At 39.8% G+C, this 24605-nt stretch overlaps 1 protein-coding gene across 1 annotated transcript in view; it reads right to left on the reverse strand.

The window, feature by feature from the left end:
• Positions 1–24605, reverse strand: part of PELI2 (pellino E3 ubiquitin protein ligase family member 2) — an 81873-nt gene that overhangs the window by 13140 nt on the left and 44128 nt on the right. The window contains exon 3 of the mRNA XM_052783547.1: positions 5554–5655. Within this exon, the coding sequence (XP_052639507.1) occupies positions 5554–5655 (102 nt within the window). The remainder of the gene's footprint in view (positions 1–5553; positions 5656–24605) is intronic.

The raw sequence follows: 24605 nt of genomic DNA on the forward strand, positions 1-24605 counted from the left end.
AGCCCTCAGAAACAAAGAAAGAACTTGACGCTATCAACATTTACCCACCAAAAATTTTAACTGATCTGATGCTGTAGTCAAACTACAGTCACTACAGACCTAGTTCTATTATTCAGAGCTACTCTTCACAGACTTTATTACTCATTTTTCTTCCATTTTCCTGATAGCACAGAAGACTTACTTCTTTCTAGTAATTTTTGGCTATATTTTGGGACTACTCTTGTTAACTGTGTCATATTATGTATTATTTCACTAAGTTACTTCCAATAACAAACCATAAATCTTCCAACTGATGTATAAGACAGCTGCTGTTGTCTACACTACAGGTTATTGTTAAAAGCTGTGTAAAAACCAGGCAGTCAATCAATTTGCTAGTGTCTACCGTCAATCAAAGAAGTGCTATTAAAAACGCTCACTCCTGAGACAAGGCAAAACCAGACAACCTGCCAGCAGATAATTTAACAGCTGTAGATTCTTGGACTTTAACAGATTTTCACTCTGATGATAGGGAGAATTGGACCATGCATCTTCTGAAGGGCTGCTCTTCAGAAAAAAAAAAAATCAGTTCTTCCTATTGGATGTGCCTGCTTCTTGCATAAACTTGTAGTTATTTAGGGTACAGGCTACACGCTGTGGTTCCTTGTAGTGGTACGAACTACAAGCTTCTACTCCAACTGATGCATCATGCACAGAATGGTTACTAAACTCTGAAGAAAATCTTCATTTTTAGCAGCATATAGATGCTGCAGCGTACAGACTTCGCGAGATGCCAGATGGAACGTGTTAGTACATTCTTTTTTTATTACATGAAGAAATCTGATCTCTATGTCACTAAGACAAAGCTATATAGTAGCATTTGTACACAAATTTCACCACAGAATTACATTAAGAAAAAAAAAAAAAAAAAAAGAAAACACACACCCAACACAGCAGAACAAGACAGGGGGGAAAGGGGAAGGGCGGGGGGGAAGCTTAATCCCAAAACCAAGTACAGGAGATAAGAACAGAATCATTTAAGATGTCCAGGACAACCTTCCAAAGCACCTGAACACCTGCAAGTTTCAAAGCCCTGCTGCAGGAGGTTGTGAAGCCATTTTGTTAAAGTGATCCAGCAGGTGTTTGTCAAGTGACTGAGCAGGACACAAGTAAACAGGGAAGAGAAGAGCACCCATTTCTGCATTGTTTCCAGCTTTCAAGAAGCAAGAACTTTCCTGGTTAGCACTTTAAGTAATATATTCAAACACTTTTAAATGAGTATGCTTATTTGTAAGTAACTCTTCATGTTATCTTCAGAAAAAAGCTAGTAGAAGAACAAGGGGTCGGACTACTCCTATATGAAACTTCATCATGCAGCCATTGAATATGCATATAACCTGCATGGTTAAAAAAAATGATGTGCATCTGCATGGGGAGGTGGGTATTGTAAGTTATATGCATTAAAATATGGTAGTTTTCATTATGGAAAAATGTCAAGAAAATTGGTATTTAGACAGCCTGAACACTGCTCTTCAATGCCTTCTGAATTTCCTTACTGCCCCTTGTAGAGTCCCCCCACGTTTTCCATATGTGCCTCACTTCCAATAAGCATCTACTCATGCTTCTTCTTGGTTATAAGCTTGGAAAGCATAAAATAAGAAGCTATTCTGAGTTTGCAGTATTCAAAATTTTCCTGTTTGTTTCTGGAAGGACTGCAGAATACAAGTCACCAACACATTTCTCACGCTTTCCTTCAAAGAAAAGGACTGACAACAAACTCTCAAAGTGGAAGAAGGAAAAAGGTCACAGCTTTTTGTGAACAGTGCACCTCCCTCATTTTCAAAGGAAATCAGCTCTAACCCAGTAGATTCAGTCTTCACAGGTTAGAAATGGTATCCTGACCAAGAAAACAAAGACCTCTGCCATCCCTTTTCCCTATTTCAGGTCCCACTGACTAAGGTGTTACTAACAACCGCCATTCTAAGCTTCTCACATTCCTTACTATGGTTACCTTATTGAAATCATGCAGTGCTACTATCCCATTTCAGAGAGGGGAAGATTGAGATTTAAAAAAACAAAACAAAACAAAACACACTAAGTGATTTGCCTAAGATAATACATACTACCAGCAGCCAAGGAGGGGCCTCAAGATAATCCTGTGATCCAGGCATTATCCTTCCCTTCTCAGCTTCCACATACTTGCCTGTGTTCTACAAAAGCAAGGAAAACATGAGAAGAAAACACCAAATTCCAAGGACTGTCTATCCAAGTGATGTTTGATCAACAGTAAGGCTTTACTCTGTGGATCAACAGGCAACATGTAATTTGTCATCATTGTAGCACAGGGCTGCACAAAATAGTCCACAAGTAACTTTTCTCTGACTGCCCACAATCAGGTTACCAAGAATAATTAAAATCTAATGGCATATCTAAATAATGGAAACCTCTTCAGCTGGCATCACTTGAGCAGCAAAATATTGCTACAGTCTACCAGACTATTCCTTTTCCCATTCTCATGGCTATCAGCCCCTCTAGGCCAATGCATGGAGTGCAATCCTCAGAAGACAGCCACAGAGAGTGAAAACATGAAGCAGGGGACAGTGCTTGAGGTGAAGTTGAGATCAAGTCACAGCATGAGAGTCTACACATCAAGACAGAAGAAACAGACTGCTCTGAAAAGAGCAATTTTAACAACATGGAAGCCTTAACCTTGACACATTAGCCATCTGAGGGGACACCGGAAGGACTGAGACACTAACACCACAAGATTCAGCTCAAAAAATTTGATTGTTATTAAGATGGGATAGTTTCACCTGTTACAAGCCAAAACAGTCATGTAACTACAAATCTATGGCATATAATTGCCTGAACCATAGGCAGCCTCTCACAGGTGAATTCATACACGGGCCAAAATTAGGGTTTTTGTGACATTTCAGCAGGCACCCGAGAGCCGCAGGAAGGAGAAAGCATGATCTGTGCATGTAAAGCGGCAGTAAGAGATGGGTGCTTCAGTGCCAGCTGTGGAAGTGCAGTAGGTCTCTGGGCCAGGCAGTGCAGTCCAAGCTGTCTCAGTGTACTACCCTGTGCAAATTCCTCTTCTACTGAGCATCAGTGGATCTCAAAGGGGCGCAGGGGAAGATACATTGTTAGCTGGGCTGCTATGCTTAACCAGCTCATTCCTCACTGAGCTAAACCCCTGCTTCAGATCCAAAGCATCCATAATTAGCTCCCTTAACCTACTACCTTAGACCAAGGTCACTTTGAACCTTGAACCTGTGGAGCATTGCTTTGCCTATGCTGCATCTCCTTGCCTCGGGCTGCTAGATGACATTAGAGTGACAGCTAAGCACCCCAGCCTACCTAATTCTTTATCAATACCCCCCAACTAAAAGCTCTAACCACCACGAGGATATTATGCAATCAAGAGCTGTCTATACCATATGACCAGAAAAGCAGCTGTTCTGCAACTCTTCTGTATTCATTTCTTAATGTACACAAGAAGTAGAAAAACTCCAATTTTCAAAAATGGCTTTTCAAAATTTACAGACAGGAAAGAGTTTCACTGGAGCTACTCAGGGCCAAAAAAGCATCTTGCAGAAATAAATAAGTATCACACAGTAACCCAAAAGGACAGGTTTCTTTTACTGCTCAGCATAGAAAAACCTATTGCAGTTCACTCTGGCTGCATGATCCTTCATGCAGCAGCAAATGAAGACGACTTTTTTAATCAATCCCTGTTTGGACCTAATAGTTCCAAAGTCACACTAGGAAAATTTTATATAGAGCAAAAAAGAGAAGCCACATGAAGCAAAGACATCTTGACAGAGCCATTTCCTCTTCTGTCAACAACACTCTGCTGCTGACCCTTCTAAATATGAAAGACTGAATGAGGAGGTGTAACGATTCATGATAAGATGCTCTAATTACAGAGGTCACTGACAAGACAGACCTGATTAGTCCAGATTGGAAAAAGTTGTGCATGTTTTGTTTTTTTCCAAGCTTAAAGTCTAAGTTTGTACAGAATCTCTGCTCTTACTATATATAAAAATAAGCATTGCACAGGAAAATAACTTAGGTTACCAGAATGTTAGATGATGCAGAAAAACACAAATGCATATAGGGAAGAGTGAAAACATGTTGGATAGATGATAGCTTAGAGAAACTGGGCACAGTCCCCTACACCATTTGATATATATGCACACCCTTCAGGAAAAGTTTTCTTTATTATTCTATCACTAGTTTGCCTCCTTTAGGGCACATTCCCCTCCTACCTTCACTTTTACCCTCCTCCTTCCCCACCCCATATTCTGCTGTGAGAGACTGAAAGAGTTAGCATCTCAAACATTGTGGTGGGGCAAGTTCTGCATAAGGGTGAACTCTGCATAACAACAAACCCTGCAAAGCAAGGAACTGCAGCAGGTGAGAAGTCAGTTAGCAACAGGGCTTGGAGGGCATGCTGGAGGGTGTGCAGTTCCCTGTTCTGATACACTGAGCAGGGCAGCTCACCATGTATGGCCAAAGGTCAAAGAACAGTAATGCCTGCAGGGAGGGAGAAGTTACTCCCCAAACGACCCCCAAGCCCACTGACCCATTTCCCAAAGGTTCTGGAAGCACAAACCGCGCATGACACCTAATTAGCCCAATGAGTCCGACTGCCCGCCCGAAGGAGGGGCAAGGAGATGATAAAACGACACAAATGGAAGCCCCATGTGCATGCATCCTCCAGAACTGGACCTCTCAGCTGGCTGGACCAACACTGGACCCAGGACTGGTGAAATCTTTCTCTTTTCTCTGTCTCTCTCTTTTTTTTTGCCCATAAGCCCTACACCTCATCCCTTTAGACATAAACCATTGATCAAGTCTCGGACTAGGAGTAGATCCAGCCACCCCTAGGCTCCTCTCCGAGAAGGAGTTTAGAAAGCAAGGGGGTCCACTCTGAACCTCGTGACTCAACGGAAGGGATCTCCTTATTTTCTTCCCTGAACTGATCCCCAAATAAGCAAGGCTTAGTAGTACGTGTTTGGTGATGTACAGTTAGCACGTTACACAGTTTACTGACACAGTTTCATGCCAATTCTTGTTGTGAGTGAATAAAAGCTGAATTTTGTGAGTTAAATGATCCCTGGTGTTGTTTCACCTTAATCCTCACCTGAGAATCTGCAAACCTGAGTCATCATCCTGAGAAATCGGGATGTGACACCTACTCCTATCTACTTCCTTTTTACTCCAGCTACTTGATTAACTGGAGGGTGCGGGGTGTATTCTTGTGCTTATTGATGAATCCAAAACAGAGCACACATTTCTTTCTAGTACTGTTTGTACAGTTGCTACACGGTCCTTGCAGAAGCAGCAGAGTACAGTGAAAAGCAGTAAGGTAGTAAGGATATTAACAGATGCTGATGCTGACTTGAGAAAAGCAGACAACACAAAATTTCAAAGTGCTCCCATATTAATGAAACTCAGTTCAACCATGGAAATTCCACAGATCACAGAAAATACCCAGAGGAATACAATGCAGAACTGTGATTCTGTATGTTGCTTTTAAAAAAACAACGCATGTATTGCATAGAGTCTTACCTGAAACATGTCTGTATCTTTATCGTGAGTGTATTCCACTACAACAGTCTGGTTTCTGGATAATGTGTAAGAGATACTGTGCTGACCTTTACAGCTGATTGCCTGTTGGATAAAAAAAATGTCTATTATACACAGCTTCCACAATAATAATATAATCAAATTCATTTCACTATATAAACACCTTTACTATGATCAGGAAAAGCAGTGTATCGTAACATTTTATTACAAGGCTGGGTAAACATACCACAGTAGGATTTTTTGTTTTGTTTTTAATGGAAAACTCCAAGCTGCACTTGTTTGTTTCTAGTTCAGAAGTACCCAATACCTACCATTTTCACAGTTTAGACTCCAAACACATGGTTTTCTCTCTGAAATTATACTGAGTTCCTAACCCTTACTGGAACTTGTATCCCAGCAAAGACTTGAGGTTTAGGGTTCTTTCATTTATTTGATTGTTTTTAAAGCAAGTGAGCAATACAATTGATTTCCAGTTAAAAGTGCCAGGATTTCAGGGATATCATTACAGTTAAGTAGTTTTCTAGTTACATTGGAAAAAGTCTAGTAGTTTTCTATAAATTGTGACAAAGACTGAGCACTTTCAACCTGTTTTTCCTCGTTAAAGGATACTTCTTACTACCTGTCAAAGGAAACTGATCTCTACAGGTATGGATACAGCATCAAAGACTAAATAGTATTTCAGTATTTAAAACAAGACTAGAAGAGAACAACTCCTGTTATTCTGCTGTATCTTACTAAGATTGAATTCCTTACTTGTTAAGACTTCCAAGGTTCACATCTCTAGGTTGCATTTTTACTAGTCCAGCAACTACTTCAGAGAACAGAACAGAGACATCACCGCAGCACAGGAGCAATCCCAGCCCGGAAAGAAACAGTGAGAAACAGTTTTCCTTGATGAATAAACACAGAACATAGCTGCCACAGCAGAGAGCCATAAGAAGGGGCAAGGCCCAGCAATACTTTCAGAACCTCTGAGACTCAGCATACAAAATCTGTGGCACTGATGATCGTTTCTCAAGCTTAAAGACTAACACTCACCTCAAATGATTAAGCAGTGTCAAAGCGTAATTGCACTAGCTGTATGATGTAAAGGCACTGGTAAAAGCTTCAGGACAGAGGGAAACAAGCTGAGAAACTAAATCCATTGGCTAATGGGGAAATATATGTAAATATAAGGTCCATATAACTGCACACAATTATGAAAGGTAATGACTGTTACTGCTCAGAAAACACTTTGCAGACACTTAAGTATTGAATTAATAGGTTAATTAAAGCCTTCTAGAAATTTACCCCCCTTAGCAGAAAACTGGAGAAGAGGTTCTCTCACTAGCTCCATTCTTTCATGCTGCTCTTTACCTACAAAATTCACAGACAGGGATGATTAAACTAAGCAACTAAATATATTCTACTTGTCTGTCTGTCATCTCTCAAAACTCTAAATTATCCCAATGCTGCAGATCAATTATTAAACAAATCATTAAAAACCTTGCTGAATGTTGGGGTATTAGAAACATCTATGTGCAATACTAAAAACCTTCTAAGGTTAGCAAAAGTAATTGACACAGAATTATTGAAAAAACATAAGGGAAGAATTCTTTCTTGTAAACCTTGTGCATTTACAGCAACGGATTAGAGGCTACTTTTACAACAAGCCTCTTGCTGAAAGCTCTTAGCAGCTCCAACACTTGCTAAAGATTTAGGCTTAGGTGATAATACCTGGAGGCAAAGGATTAGGTAAGATGACCTTTCGCAGTCCCTTTTAGTACTTTTTTTCTGCAATGAAGCTTTTAACAAAACTTCAACCCATAAGGTCTTGTTTCCCTGATTTTGTTCCAACAGTTGTAACAACAGCTGAAAAGTGAAGTAAACGTATTTGATAATCAGCAGTACACAGAATATAAATTTCCCAGTTTAAATTTATAGTTTTTTGTAATAACCATTACACTGGCACACAGTATGTTGCAAGAATAAACAGCGTCTTGAGATGCAATTCTAATGAAGTCATTAACACTTTGTGACCTGCTAGGACACTGAACTGTAGGTCTGAAGCATCTATGAAGAGCTCTTCCTCTATGCATGTTTGACAACTAACAAGGGGATCTTGAGCCCTGAGAAGGTCTCAGGTGTTCCTAGAATATAAATGAAATAGTGATGAATGAGACACACCTACGCCTTGCATTTTAAGCATAATATGTCAATAATCAATTTATATTCATATTATCACATATCGTCATTTCAAACATCAGAAAGTAATAGCTTTCACACACAAAATTTTCATTCATTTCCACAAAACCGTGTTGCAGCTGCAGATACAATAGAGGGCCCATTGGCAACTGTTAACATGATGGTCCTGGCTTCAGCTCCAGCCAGTCTGTGCAGCACTGACCACCAGCAACCAGGTAAAATTCCAGGGCACGGATGCATGCCCTAAGCTTATGCTCTTGTCAGACAAGATACTGGATCAAATGGAAACTTCAGTGAGACCCAAAACTGGAAGTTTTAAGGTCTGATGGAAAAACCAAGAGGTGAAATGTAATAACTTCCAGAATTACTTAGTAAGGTCATGTATCACACCTACAGAACTTAGGGCTTAGATACGTTAATAATTCCCATTAGGCTGACCAGAGTCAGTATCTCCTCTGAAATAATAGGGTAGGACATAATCTTTTCTGTCTGTGTTCCTTTCCCCTCACAACTCTTCTTCCTCATCTTATCTCCCTTCCTCTTGGTCTTCCACTACTTAAACCCAGTTATTTTCAGTGTGAAATGCTGCATTTCGTTTCCTGGAATTGTGTAATCATTTTTCAAAAAGCTAAGAACATTCTGAGAAATGTTTCAACTTGTGTGCTTTCACAGTCTACTCATCACCAACAGTTGCTCCGATTCAAAGACATTTTACAAGCATTTTAATTGCTGGTCTCAAAAATTGGACACTTCCAAGTAAAAAAAGTAACAGGATTTCAGGAACTACACAAAACAGAAGAACTATGAACTATTCACAATGACTGTAACAAGTGAAAGGTAAATATCTTAATAAAACAGTACTGTAAGTGGAATGCAGCCACAGGCAAAATCATGAAGGATTTTGACAGCGTGAGGCACTGCAGAACCACACTACTACACCTCCCAATAAAGTCTGGAGATTGATTGCCCCAACCCCCTTAAAATTGATTTGTGGCAACCAAAATAGTGAGGTTGCCTCTTTACCGCTTTTAACATTCAAATTTCTAGACGTCTTCTGCCAGGAGGATTTCCCCTCCTCAAAAAACCTTGATGTTGTCACATAATTGCAGTGCTGTGGTAACTGAAGTTGTGAGAAGAGCCCTGACTCTCACAAGCCATACAGCAGCATCACGTGTTCTAGCAGATGACTTCAAAGTTTCAGCCTGGACACCACCATGTCTACCTTCCAGGCAGGAACTAAAACATGAAAGAACAAAAACAGGGCACTAAACTTTACCTGTATCTCTTCACCTCCACCCCAAGGCTGCCAAGATCCACCAGAGCAACAGTGCGTATTTTCAAAGACTGTACTCAAGAGTCCACCAAACTTTTGAGTGTGTGGGCCAACATCAGCTTAATTTGAGAGCAGTTTTCTCCTATCATTCAGGTTCTTAAAAGTTTAATGAAAATCATCAATTGAGCACAAGGGAAAACACAACGCACCTAACTTAGCTCCCAAAAGAAAAAAATGCTGGAAAAACCTCGCTAACATATATAGCCTGAGCCTGCCAAACAAATTGGAAACATGTGGCTCCAGACTGGCCATAGCATGTGCCATCTCTTGTCCAGTAGGAATGCTGGTGGGGAGATACAGGCTAGATTAATTCAGCCGCCTACACAACAGTTTGTTTTATATGATTAGCTGTCTCAAGCCACTGAATTCAAGTAATTCCCTTTGGAGGAAACAGATAGCAAAGTGGAGACTAACTGACAAAAATCGTGTGGAGGAACAGAGGGAACAAATAACAGCGGCAAAAGATTTTTCCACAATAATTCCACTGATAGTGGCTCTATGTCCACATTGGGGCTGAGGGATTTTAAAAAGTCCAAATGCCAAATGAAAGCAACAAGGGAAACCTGAAGTGCCATATTACACTTGGCATGAAGGGACAGATTTCCCCAGCATCCTTCCAAGACAGAACCCATGTTCGCTCGGTAATCCATCCATCTCCATAGGGTATTCAAGTTGGAGGACAGTATGCAGCAGCTGCAAGCCTCACTGTATGTTGAGACAGTTTACCTTAACAGGAAGGCTCCTCTCTTCCCCATCGCTCAACGTAAATGTCACAGCTACCCCCGCTGCGTAGCACTCCCACTGCCTTGAGATTTGCACTCCAGTGATTTAGGGTCATCAAAACTGCCATATGTTATCAGAGACTGAAAAGGAGCTGCATCTGAGAAGGCCCACTGTCTCACCCCCACACTAACATGGCCTAAGCAATTTTTTTTTTTTTTTCTTTAAACTTTGCTAGTAGTTCGAGTTTTCAGTTATATCCTTCCCACTGGCTGGAATTACACTTGGCCTTGGTTTTTCCCCTGCCTCCTTACACACACTTTTCATTCTTGTTCCTTTCTCTCAGTTTTGAGAGCAAAACCTCGTTCCAGCACTCTGCACTCACAATCAAAGCAGCAGCTAAAGGCTACGGCTTACAAATCTGTCAGGTCTCAGAGGAACTAAGATCAAACAGAGACTGCTTTCCCAGCAGCAAGGCTGCAACTCAGCCAGCCCCTGGAACATCCCTGGAACATTCAGCCCACCTGAATTCTTTGCTCTCCACTCGTTCCCCTGGAAAAGTAGCTGCTATCAGTTTTACCACCTTTTCAAGAAGTGAGAAAGTAGAATTCCCTCACCCTACATATAAACACACCTTGCAGGTAAGGGGAATAAGAATACACAAAGGTTTCATTTCAAAACCAGTATTTCTTAAGTATTCTGCTTTTTTAGCAAAGATACAGAAAAAGGAAGGAACACAAAACTAAAAAAAAATAAATCTTCAGCAGATTGGACATAGGCCCAACCAACTGGTAGCAACACAGACCATCGTATTTGCAGACATAGAGTGTTACCCAGGACCGTGCACAGCACTGAGTGACACCACTCTACTGAGTGCCAGCTCCCTCCAAACCACAGAGACACAGCATAGGTGGCTACTGTCCTGGAAATGAGCAGAAAGGTCAGTACATCTGAAAAACTTCAGCTGTTTCCTGTTGCACAACGACAGATTAGTGTCAAACACATCTCCAGAAATGCCCTTATCGACCGGCAAGCTACAAGGAGGCAAAATGGCAGCAGACCACCCCTTCTGTCAGAGCATACAAAAAGCCTGTAAAGTAATTTGACTTACGATGGCATTCTTTTTCAAGAGGTTAACTATACCAGTGTTGGATTTCTCCAAGTGCAACGAGAAAACCCACATTTTCCTTGCACTCCTTTATGAGCTATTCTGAGAGCTCTGAAAGCCCCTATTTTGCACATAGTTATGAACTAGTGTATATTCTTAAAATTTGTCTTCTGTAATAAGCATGCCACTGGACCAACAACAGACATAAGGGTGTAGCAAACATTCTGGCTTCAGGATCAAACCTGAAGAAAGGCTTGCAATGTACATGTGGGGGGGGGGGGTTCTTCCCTAAAAATTATACTAACTGTTTTAGTATGAGACTCTACATTTGCCTACCACACACACTTTACATCTACATACATTCTATACAGGAACATCTTCTGGTGTGCCACAGCTCTCTCCCACGCACTGACACTGATGAAGTTGCTCATTTCCCTTAGTCATCTTTACCCCAAGAGTTCAAGGACAGGTCAGGAGCTCACGACATGACTGCATTAACTTAACACTATCAGGTCAAACCTTCTGTGTTAAGGAGTATGTCAATAAACTAGAGAAGCAGATCCCAAAATCCACACAGCTGTTAAGCTGCTGCTTACAAGCTTGCAGGGAGCAGGTCTAATCCACTTCTAGAAATTGGGATTTTGCTGCTTTCTTCTGGTCTGTTGACAGTGTTTCCAGGAGAAAAAAAAAACAATAAAAAAAACCTCTCTACATTTGGAAATTTAAACTTCACAGTTCACTTGTGCCTAGCTAGCTCCCCAAAGATCATGGGAGGGACTTAACATTATTATGGTTACCAACACTTCTGCACTATAGCAGAAGTGAGGGCTAAAACCCATTAAGGAAAGAGGCAGATGTCTCACAGGAAGGGCTGCTCCATTAGAATAGGAGTTTTAGTTTAGTTAATTAGGTTGGATTAGGACAATAAAATGATTTATGGCAACACTTTAGTTTTCTTTGTTGGTAGTCAAGCTGACCGACACCACACTGACGTGTTTAAAATTAATGACAGCAGTGCCTTCACGAGTTAAATGCTTTCTTACTTGGCTGCTGGCCTTCGATTTCTTTTATAAAAAGAGAACACAAGAAACACTCAGGGACGTCAGACAAAAGATCTTGCAACTTAAAAGGAAGCTTTAGCTAGCAAGGAAGGAATCCTTTTAAAGTGAAGAACACATCCACTGGATTTTTGGACAGACTGACTGCCAGAGCCAGCAGACATTAGGTTACCGCAAGACAACACAACAAAACCTCATGATCATGACACAATGATATTTTTCCCGCATCAGAAGTGTGTCCACTTCAGAAGTTTCCTGGCAAATTATAACAAATGTCGATTCATATAACATTAAAACTGTTTGCAGTTTTACTGTCTCAACTTAAACCCAACAGTAATTGACCAGAATTACTGCTTCCATAACACTATATTTCAGTAACACTGAAAATTTACACTGACCTCTGGCTACTGATACAGCTATTATATAATTTTCCCTGAGCCTTTTGCAAAGAAAATAAGAGACATTATCATGGAAACCTTTCGGGTTTTATGTGCCTATGGGAGGGGCTGAAATGACCATACCAACCAGCATCACAGGCCCAGCTGTTTAACAAATCTGCATCTGCTTCCTGCACAGCTCCGTACAAGCCTATCCTTCAATGTTCTTCCTTCCTTTCCTTATAAAGGTCTACATTAGAACTGCAACAACATCTATGCATACATTTTTTGAATACCAATGCCAAATACCTTGTCTCTTTCTAATATTTCAGCTGTCAATATTCTCTTGACAACTAAATGAGTGTTAGGAAATGGTCAAAAAAGACCAAGAGTCAACAAATACAGGTAATGTAAAAGAATATGCCACCATAAAGAAATTAAATTTTGTACACAGCACTTAATGAGCATTTCTGACAAAAATTTTTAATATATATTCTGATGTTGCAACTACCTACTGGCAAATTATTTCTTTTTCTTCAGTACATGGTAAGCTGAATACAGCAATGCTTCTTGCCTTCTGAAAAACACCAATTAACTGTAAAAACATTACAAATTCCTTATTGGTTTCAGATAGGCTTCTTCATTTGTGAAGTGATCCAAACACTAACAGACTGGGGGAAAGTTAAAAATGCACATGTAAGAAGTAATTGGACAACAGATACTTGACATTTAAAGAAACAGTTTAAAACTACATACATGTGGCACTGTCTGCAATCCCAGTCATAATAAATGAGCTGATGCATGTAACTTGCAGGCCACCTCTCTTCAATCCGCTGACTGCAAATCACACCCCTCAAACTCATGGTCCACAGGCTCAGTGCCTATGCAGAAACAACTTCAGCAAATAGTCTAGTTTATTTACACTTCAAGCATTTACGGCTTTCAAAGCATTCACAAGTTTGCTCTATGTAACCTTTCATGCTAAGCTTGGAGATTTGAGAGGGAGGGGGCAGAAGGGACAACACATTTGTCTCTAGCATACATCAAAGCCACCTGCTAGAAGTGCACATGTGAGGTTGTGCACTACTACTCAAGCAATTTACCATTCATCAACTCAATAGGCAGATGTTAAATGATTTTCTCCATTTGCTGAATTTGTGCTTGTGCGCAATTTTAGACAACCAGCCAATACAGTTGTGGTTTAAACCCAGCCGGTAACTAAGCACTACACAGCCACTCCCTCACACACACACCCCCTCCCTGTGGGATGGGGGAGAGAATCAGGAAAAAAAAAAGTGAAACTCATGGGTTGAGATAAGAACAGTTTAATAGAACAGAAAGGAAGAAAATAATAAGGATAATAGTAACAATAATAAAATGACAGTAATAATAAAAGGATTGGAATATACAAAACAAGTGATGCACAATGCAATTGCTCGCCACTCGCTGACCAATGCCCAGTCAGTTCCTGAGCAGCGATCCCCCCAGGCCAACTCCCCCCAGTTTATATACTGGGCATGACCTCACACAGTATGGAATACCTCTTTAGCCAGTTTGGGTCAGCTGTCCTGGCTGTGTCCCCTCCCAACTCCTCGTCCCCCTCCAGCCTTCTTGCTGGCTGGGCATGAGAAGCTGAAAAATCCTTGACTTAGTATGAACACTACTTAGCAACAACTGAAAACATCAGTATGTTATCAACATTCTTCTCATACTGAACCCAAAACATAACACTATACCAGCTACTAGAAAGAGAATTAACTCTATCCCAGCCAAAAGCAGGGCAACAGTGCATACCACCCTTTCTCCAGAAGAGGAATCAAAATATGTCATTTCCATAATTCTCTATTTTGGGTACTGCAACAAGTAAAGAGGCAACAACCTAAAAGTATTTCTAGATAAGCTACTGTAAAGCTAGGTTGGGGTTGACAGACACCTGATTGCATGCTGTTATTCCAGGGAATAACGTAGAGTAGGCTACTCCTCAGACAGAAGTGAGTATTCAAAACACATCTTCAAAACACGTAGTGGGTGTTGACTAAACTGCACAGATTAAAGTTAGGTGGCCAAAACCATCAATCACTGTTGCAGCCACTTACTAGACCCAAGTCCTACCTCATACCTAGGACTCCTGACCAGCTCTGGTAAAGGAAGCCAAGTTGTTCCACTTAATTCAAAGTATTAAAAAGTAGCTCAAAATAGGTGCCAGTTTATACAGGCACAGCTATATGATACAGTGGCTCAGGAATTGTTTTGTAAATCACAAACTTTTAGTGGCTGTGAATCAACACTTTACCTAACCAACCTGTGAATCATTTTCCTCCCAATCTTACCTCTTAGCTTTTCCTAACCCTTAAAACCCCTTTCTTTTCCCCTTCCATTTTCTTCCATCCATGTTCAGTAACATTACATTGCAAGTGATCTTTCATCCATCTTTGAAATCAAGTCTGTAGTTTTCCTCCTTGAGTCAGCTTGCTAGATTTCCTCCCCCAAGCAGACTAGAGCTAGAGACAGCTCGGAGGCATAACACAAAGCTGTGGCAGTGTCAGATACATCGACTACTCACAGCATAAATCATTTACCCCAAACTCCAGAATGCTCCTCTGGGCAAATTACAGCCTGCACATTGCTGCTACACTTTCTATTGCAACTGCTCCGGAGTTGCCTGCTGTAGTCCTGTGTTGCGGACACATTTCACCTGCTTTGGAAACCCAGGAGACATATAAGTTTATCACTGTCCTGTACTGAGTTTCATCTATTTGATATGTGACCTTAACTGGTTTTGAACAATTGTTTCAGACTGTCAGTACATGCATACTCCTCTAAATTTTGCAGTTCATATACTGGTAGCGAACAATAATTTATTCATACTTTAAAAAAAAAAGTCATACTATAAATTCTCATTTACTCCACCAAGTATTCTCTTTTCATTATCTCAGCTGATCACTACAGAGTATATAGAGATCTACCCACTGTGTTACAGCTTAGATTTCCATGTACCTGTCAATACAGATTACAAACGAATGATTAAGATACTTTTGGAAGACACATCTGTTCCTGTTTCAGCTTCAACCCACCATGCAGTCATATCATTATCTAAAAGAAAAAAAATGCATATGGGCACGAATTTGCAAAGCCGTTTTGCAGAGTATTTTACTGCCATTTGTGAAATGGAAGCAAAACAGCCCAGAAAAGTAGGACCAAAAAGTTGGAACATATTCCTACCAGGATACTGATTTGGAACAAGACGTCTTACAATATACTGAGCATTCGAGGTCCCCTATCTGCAATAAACAGGGAAGAAGAGATAAGCAGCTGAGCTCTGCTGAGAGCTACTGTTCCTGGTCATGCTGCTAGGACTTTGGTAGTACTAAGGCTTACTACCTTCGTATCATGGAGCTGGTTCTCCTCATTTCTGCAGTAAAGAAGCCTAAGAAATCTTGTTTAAAAGCAAGAGAAGCTGAAGAGATTTGCAGTCTACTAAAAGAGACTTTGCACAAGAGACAGTTCAGCTACAGCCACTTTAGGGAGAAAGAGACTAAATGGTTGACTGGATGTCCTGGTTTCAGCTGGGATAGAGTTAACTGTCTTCCTAGTAGCTGGTACAGTGCTATGTTTTGAGTTCAGTATGTGAAGAATGTTGATAACACTGATGTTTTCAGTTGTCGCTCAGTAGTGTTTAGACTAAAGTCAAGGATTTTCCAGCTTCTCATGCCCAGCCAGCGAGAAAGCTGGAGGGGCACAAGAAGTTGGCACAGGACACAGCCAGGGCACCTGACCCAAACTGGCCAACGGTGTATTCCATACCATGGGACGTCCCATCTAGTATAGAAACTGGGGAGTGGGGGCAGGGATTCGCCGCTTGGGGACTGGCAGGGTGTCGGTCGGCGGGTGGTGAGCAATTGCACTGCGCATCATTTGTACATTCCAATCCTTTCATTATTGCTGTTGTCATTTTATTAGTGTTATCATTATCATTATTAGTTTCTTCTTTTTCTGTTCTATTAAACCATTCTTATCTCAACCCACAGGTTTTGCTTCTTTTCCTGATTTTCTCCCCCATCCCACTGGGTGGGGGGGAGTGAGTGAGCGGCTGTGTGGTGTTTAGTTGCTGGCTGGGGTTAAACCACGACACTGGAAAAAAGCCTACTATGCCAAGAGCTGTGTTGAATACGATGTTCACTGTACTAAGATCACATACTGAAGACCAGTAAGACCCTCCCTGATGTGTGACCTTCTGAAAGCAAAACTTCTGACCCCAAAACTCCTGGCATTAGTTCACTAAGAGTAGGATTTCTTCTGGAAGACTACAAGCCTATAAATTTAAACATGAAGGCATAAACGTGATTTTTCCACTGCAGCTGGAGCACATCCCCCAAAACTCTTGATACACCCACAAAAATATCAGTAATTAGAGAAGGATGCAACAGTGTTTGTAGCTGAACATTCTGGTGCCAACAGTCTACAATTCATTTATATACATCAGGAACAAAAGCAGCAGATGCCTGGCTACACTTATGTACTTGGATATGCCAAGCACACAAAATAGCCACAAATTAGAATCCTTAACTAAAAGCCAGACAAAAAAATATAGTGATAAAGTCCCCTCAAGGGCTTCTATCAATACATAGACTGAAAGATTTGTACACTCAGCGCATCAGCAGTGAATGCTTCTGTGAATCAAAGCACCCATGAGCACCAATCTAAGCCTGCCTGCCAAAGGAGAGCACATAACAAGATGAGAAGCTGCATATCATTCTGTAGCTTCCAGAAACCATAAATTCAATCTGACACAAATCAATTTTACATTAAGACAGCCAAAGACTCTCCAGACAGTTACCTTAACAGACCTGTTAAGCAGCTGCACAAAAAAAAGAAAATATCTCAGAGGGGGGGGGGGGGGGGGGGAGTGAACTTACTTTTACCAAAAAGCCATTTAGTAATTATAGAAAGCAGTTACATTTTAGAAAGCCCAACAAGGGACAGAAGTTGCTTTCTAGACTTCACACTATAGCTAGAGCATTGTCCTGATACAAAGCACCCTTCGATAGAACAAACCCAAAAGCAATCAGATTCTTTTCTATTGGTCTGAGATTCCTATAGAAATTGCAACAAGTCATCACAACAAACTGGACTTTGTAGCATTTTCCTTCTTGGAGACTGCCAACCAAAAACAATTCCTGCAGAATAGTTCAACTGTTACTTGAACCAAGTTGGACAAATATTACTGACAGTAGCTCTCAGAGGAAAAGCAAGTTAAGCCCCTCTTTCAAACAAAGCATCCTTACTGCAAGACAGTTTGGGTGCGGAAGACACAAAAGGGTACATCTGTAGGATCTGTCTCCTATATGGATGAAGGCAATAGGTCTGACCAGCAGGCTCTCAGTACGCTAATACTCAAGTAGAGGAAATGCATGCCAGTTAATAGCACATACCTTGCACGTGGGAAATGATCACTTTCAGTTTTTTTAAAGTCCTACAAATCTACAGTAAACAAAAGTATTTCTAATCTTTCCAGTTATCATGTATACGTATCACCAAGCATCTTCCTGTGTAAAGATCAGAACTTACTCACATTCCTTGTACACAACTTAGTGTATTTAACCCCCCACACACACACTCTTTGTTTGAACTCTGTTTGACTGAGCTACTTAAGTGATTTAAGTCAACAAGGTAACACACTAAGCAGACAAAATGCAATCCTGATTTATGCTGCTGCACAGGAGTGGAAAAATCAACTTGCAAACTAGTGGGAAACAAGGAGCTTTCTTCGCTATATGTGCCATTGCCAAGCTCATTTCAAAACACAACTGACTGTAAGCCCCTCCAGTGCTGTCTCTGAATCTGAACAGAACTGAAAACAAGTCTGGCTCTGATTGCCAGAACCAGAAGTTTGGAGTTTTTTGGGTTTTGGGGGGAGGGGGTTGAATTATCAAGGTAAAAAAAAGACCATCTCTTCACGCAGGAGATGGCATGGCTCTGGGAGTATGCAGTAACTAGTACTGCCTCTCCATCTTGCAAATTGAGAAGGACAGAGAGAAAGCAACAAGTATATATTCCACTCTCAGTCACCCACCTTAACTGTAACAAAGTGTTAACAAGCAAATTCAGGATTCGTTTATCAGACTGTTTTGTCCCTGGCTGTCATTCCAAAAAACTTTACAGTCCAAGCTAACAGCTAGGTTCATAAAATACATTCAATACTAGTACAGGGAGGTTCAACTGAAAGCCAGGTATTTAACTTTGCCTATTTAGCAACTTCAGTGTGGAATACCAGATTGGGGAAAGATTCAGTATCAACAGTACACTACAGAGTAAAGCAAGTACAAAAGAACTGTCTAAGAGCACTTCAGTCAAAATATGGCTAAATAGCTTTGATATCAGAGTAGAGTCAAGTAGAACTTTTATAGTCAGTCCAGCACAAACAGTCACTGCTGCAAATATGCCACATCCTCAGCCCCTGCCCCTCAGAGTGGAATGCTCTACCTACCTGATCATTTAGTTAAATTTCAAAACCCAGGGTGTGAAAGGGTGAGCACAGGGCAATTAACACCCAGGAAAATTCAAGCCTGTAGACAGACATTTGACAGAGTAGCCACATCTGTTTCACTTCTGTCAGATAAAGACCACCACAGCCCATTACTATTCTGAGTTGGCAGCAAAATCCCTCCCTCTATAGCTTTGGAATGGAATAAATTTAGCTTACTCTAGATTGTACTGAAGGATATTCTGCAGCACAATTCCCAGTGTTCAGAGAAAGTAATTAGAGGATTAGTCGCTTCTATAGGTCTCAGTTCCTGTTATTTTCATTGTGTTCTCAAATTCAAATCTTCTGTCATTTTTCAGTAAGATTGATTCAGACAGAGGCAAGGAAGGAAAAGTTATGTCCCTAAAATTTAAATCTATCACTCCAGCTTAAAAATTCAAGCCACAAAGATCTGTTTTAAAATTTGTAATACTGGAATTTGGTTTTAGCAGGCTGTGCTAGATGCACTTATATTCAGAAGTTACCACTTACCTCTTCTGCAGTTTATTAAAATTTAAAGCAAGCTTTACAGGCAACTTGCTTTATATTCACATGTAATGTTAGATAAGAGAACGGCTCATCAAAAGCTATTCACTTCATGCAACATGATTTTACCACTGATATGACCCGTTTCCCTCCCTCCCCCAAACACACATACAGGCGCTCTCAGAAATAAGCAAGGCAGAACTCCATCATGTATTAACACATTTTTTCCGCATGTACCTTTAGTAATAAGGCCCAAGTTATCTGAACATACGGTCAAAAGGACTTTTTTTTTTTTTTTAAAGGTACAGCACAAGACTAGAGTTGCAGTAGCAAAATTATGGGATACGTCACTATTTCTATGAAAAAGAGACTAGAACCCAGTGATGTATGGGATTTGGGGGTTTATATTGAACGAAACAAATGGTGAGAAACAGTATTAAACAATGACACAATGCACTTAGTAGGCCCACAGCGTACATAAGGCACAGTTTTAATTAGGGCTATAGAATATCAAGTGCTTCTGAGGGTAAAGCAGCCTACATTTATGCGGAGAATATAGAAGGCTTATGAAATTACAGACAGCAAAAAGCACTTTAAGTGCCTTTTTTTTTTCCCCCCGGCATGCCTGGGTACAAGTTCTTTACATAAAAATTAATCATGTTTCCCAGTATTAACTGATTTAAATCATGTTTTTAATTTGGTATTTTAAACTACTTGATTTCTTAAATCAGTTGTTTAAAGCAGGTTTTAACAAGTTGGAAAGTCTTCACTGCATTGAGCTCCTCTGGTAGAGCTTTGAATCTCAGTCTTGTGACAGTTAAGAATATTTAGCAGTCAGAACTATTAGGCTGCCTACAATAAAGATGATAAATGAGTTCGAGATTATTGCTTACATTTAAGAATTCATAAATTTACATATCTGTTTGAGAGTTTTAATCGCAATATTTGACCTGTTTGAGTCAAACCACCTCACCATCCACAATTTTACAAGTTTACCGAGAAGGAGGTAAAAAAACAAAACCACCCCCCCCAATATTTCATTTCTTCACCTCTTTTACACTGCAGCACAACAAACATGCAGTGTGAGCAGCCTGCAAGACTCCCTTGTATGATACCACGCTGCGTTGAAGTTACAGCTCTTAACTTCCAAAAGACTTTGCCCCAAGTTTAATGTTTTTTTGACTGCTGGCTAGACATTCATTGTTCTCCCTTCCAGGCAGCACGCGAGCTGGAGGTTGCCAGTTAAAAAGCATTGGTACAGACACCTACACATTTTGCATACAGCTGAAGACATTACTGCTTACTCACTCTTTGCAGCCTGTGACCACAGCTCTTGCCAATGGAGCAGCTTGTGTAGAAGTTCCTGAACCTGTTTGGATCTGTGAGCTGAGCTAGCCAATACCCACTATTTAATGCATTTTTGACAAACTAAGCAGTTTGAAGGACAACCTCTTCCATCCACACAACTAGGCCTGAAGCTTAGTCTGTTGACGATTCACATTACACAGGTTTTTAAGCTTATTTGGCACATAAAATGAATACATACTAACTGCTGTGTATTACAGACCAACATTCATAAAAGTTTGAGCTTTGATGACTCCAGCATACAAATTATGCTGCAGGTAAGAACAAAAGATTCCCTTCTGCAAGCCCTCTGCCATTACCACTTTCCACAGAGCTGCTGCATGAAAGCATTCCCAGAATCTTCTAAATAGTTTGCATTGTCCCTTTTTTCTGCACCCACCTTCACCTCCAGACTTACCTGCCCTTTATATTCTCTTGACCAAGTATCTAATGACAGCTGTTGCATGATTTGGAAAATTATATATATTTTATATACATATATATAGTATATAATTAAAAACACTGAAGTCACATGGCTTTGGGTCAAATGTTAGTCAAATTCCAGTACACTTGGCATATCTGGACAGTATCCAAAGGAATCCTCAGGACACTGAATGTAAGAACGGCAGGTGAAGTCAACAGCATATGGGTAAATGAAGAAGCAGCTATAGGGAATCCTTGGAGAAAAACCTATCTACAAATAAATGATCAGATTATCCAATGCAGGCAGCAGTAGAAAAATTGTGAATAGGCCTTTTTGTTGTTGTTTTTATAAACTAAAACAGCAGTGACCATGAAGATCAAACTGCAAAAACTGATCAGCCACCACTCTGCCAAGGTAAAAATGTAATTTAAGAATAGCTAATGTGGGAATCTGCACTGAAACCAATTGATTCTTTCACAAAGTATGAACTGTAAATCTACAAAAACAGCAGGAAAACTAATTAATGACAGTAGATGAAAACGGCAATCCAGATCAAATGCCAAATAGTAAAATAATTAAGAACTTACATATTTTTAGAGAAAATATAATAAATGGAAATCCAAAGAAAAATATAGTATCTTCAAAGTCAATATAACTGAAGAATGTATTCAAATTTGTATTTAATATAATTATAACTGAAAAAAAGCTTTAACAGTTTTCATAACCACCACCCAACAAGCTAGGACAGATTCACTGGTCCTTAAAAGCAAGAACTTAATAACGTAGTATTGTTGGAGAAATGCAGACCACATGGAGTGCAATACCAACATAAGAATTCTTTTTATGTACAGATTGTACACAAATAGTTTGCTTTATTTAAAGAATTACTTTCAGAAAACTGTAGAGGAACCCCTATTCAGTTGTTCTATAAACATGTAAGGAATGGTTTGAGTCTCTATCTCAATAACAGAATGCAATCACCCACCTGCAACATAACTTTGAACAACTTACTGTCTCAGCATGTCTTGTCCTATCAAAACATTAATTTTTGTATTAACTCTCCCATGCTTTACTTAATCTCTGGGATAATGGCATTCATTCACTAACAGAAAGCCTAGTAAGTAGGAAAGATTTCAAAACTAAAACGTTTTTGGTTTTTTTTTTTTTTTTTCAACTACATTAGTCTATCCTGCTGTATCAACCACTATTATTATTATAGCTATTATATATAATAAGAATTTAGAACACCTTTTATCAAAGTATCTCATTTTGGCATTTTTTGTTTCTGTACATGGCAACTGATTTAAAATTATTTTCACTCAAGATATTCGCCCTCTGACTGTTAAGTTAGGTCAGCGAGTAGGGATAACACAGGGATTTAAAATGATGGCAGAAGCTATAACCCAAAATTTACTGTCGATTATAAACCACTTCTTTACACTGCATACAGCATAATTCCAAATTTACAATTCTGCAGATTAAATACAAACTTCAGTTTGAGGGGGTTTTGGTATCGGATTTTGTTATTGAGCCTCTATAAGAGTAACAAATAATCTCTTAAATCTCTACCTTGTTAAAGATGGATGGCATCTGCTTTGTGTAATGAAGCACCAGAAACAAAAAGCCCCGACAGCTGAGAGGGTTTCTCCACATCCATGAAGGCATGGGTTTTACCTCCTTCCCTGCAATATGATGCCTCTGCAGACAGAGCTGAGGCTACAAATCACATTCAGGCAATAAAGCTGGTATCTTCCTTTAATCTTCCAAGACTAACGCTTCCGAGGTTTTCTATCCACACTGTATACACAGATACTACTCTCTCTCAATATGCACTATCATTTTCTACACCAAAAAAAAAAAAAAAAAAAAAAAAAAAAGAGTCTCAATCTTGGCATTTACTCACAAACAGCCCTAATTTGTTTTTACAAGATCCGTTACCCTCCACATCCAGTTTCATGCATTGCAAACAGTGGCTACTATAACACAAGAATGTTTTCCACCATCCTCAAGACACCACCATAGTTACTGCAACACAAGTTAGCTCAGCCCCCACCCCAACTTCAAAGAAAACAGTGAACACCTGCTGCAGAATAACCAAATACCTTTGTGCACTTAATATTAATTTCTCCCAAAGAGCACTTTAGCTAATTCAGAGTTTAAAAATCTTAATTATAATTTCTTTATCAGCTGAAATTTCCCCCATACCAGATATCCCCCGATTTCATCCCGTTGTCCCCATATAGGTTTTTAAGTACGTGTTTTGCTAAGATCTTTCAATCTGCTCCACGCCAACTTGATTTCATCAAGATATTAAGTCATCTTCTTACTAGCTTGCTCCAGTAGTTAACCATTCTCTTAAAAAGCTTCCCATCTCAGTTGGTTTGGCTTCAGCTTCTAGCTCTCACTGTTGATTCTCCTGCTAGAACAGAATGCCTTTTAGTATCCTGTATTTTCATGGCTGCAGGATGCACACTAACAGAGCTCAATAGTCTTTGAGAAGCAAACCAGACTGTTCTTCAAGGAGCTTCAGCTTTCATGCAGCAGCAAGTTAAAATTGCTAGGCAGTTGCTGCAGTTCAGAAGCAAATTTGTGAGCCACTTTCTACCATGGAAATGGCAGTTTCTTGAGTAGCTGTAGTAACTTGTAGAATAGCTAGTTTAAGCTGCCAGTTTTCACTTGATGCTATACAAGTCGGAGTCTGTCTATTCCCTCCTTCAAATCATTTTTGCAACTCCTGCTTGCCTCCTCTCCAGTTTTTCAAAATGCTTCTGAAAACTTGACAGCAGAATTGCAGACAGTATTTCATTAAGCAGCCTCATCAACATAGACTGTACAATGCTACCATTCCCTTACTCCTACTACTTCCCTTTTCATCTAAGCCAACAAATCTGTTACTCCTTCTTACCGATTGTAGAAAAAAACCTCTGTTTCCAAGATACAGCCCCTGTTGTAATAGCTATAGACACTACTGAAACCCTCCAAATATTTAGCTTTGCTAGTATTTTGGTTATAGTTAGATAACAAATAACATGCCTTTTTTAAAAACATGTATCACCAAGCCATCTAGACAACTCTATGCAGCCACCTTTATTTTATTTACCCTTCTGACAACTGAACTGCTACCAATTTTGTCAAAAGAAGTTTGTGGGGTTTATTTAGGGTTTTCTTTGTTGTTTTTTTAAAATTTTCTTTCCTATAATGCATTTAATGCTGTAAATTGCTTACTACTATGGAATCCCATTAGTAATCAACTCAGGAATTTAAAGTTCACAATTAATTTATTGGGATTTAAATTAACTAGTGACCAGCTGATAACGGTTAAGATGATATCACATAGAGCTCCTTCACATTTCTCTCCTCTTGACTTTTGATACCAGAATATCATTAACTAAAAAAAAAAATCTTAAAGAATAAGGAAAATACAATACACAAGTTATCATCAATCAGTTGTTCTACCATCCTTGTATACAATTCTCA

This window comes from Harpia harpyja, chromosome 3, assembly GCF_026419915.1.
Source record: "Harpia harpyja isolate bHarHar1 chromosome 3, bHarHar1 primary haplotype, whole genome shotgun sequence".
Lineage (NCBI taxonomy): Eukaryota > Metazoa > Chordata > Aves > Accipitriformes > Accipitridae > Harpia > Harpia harpyja.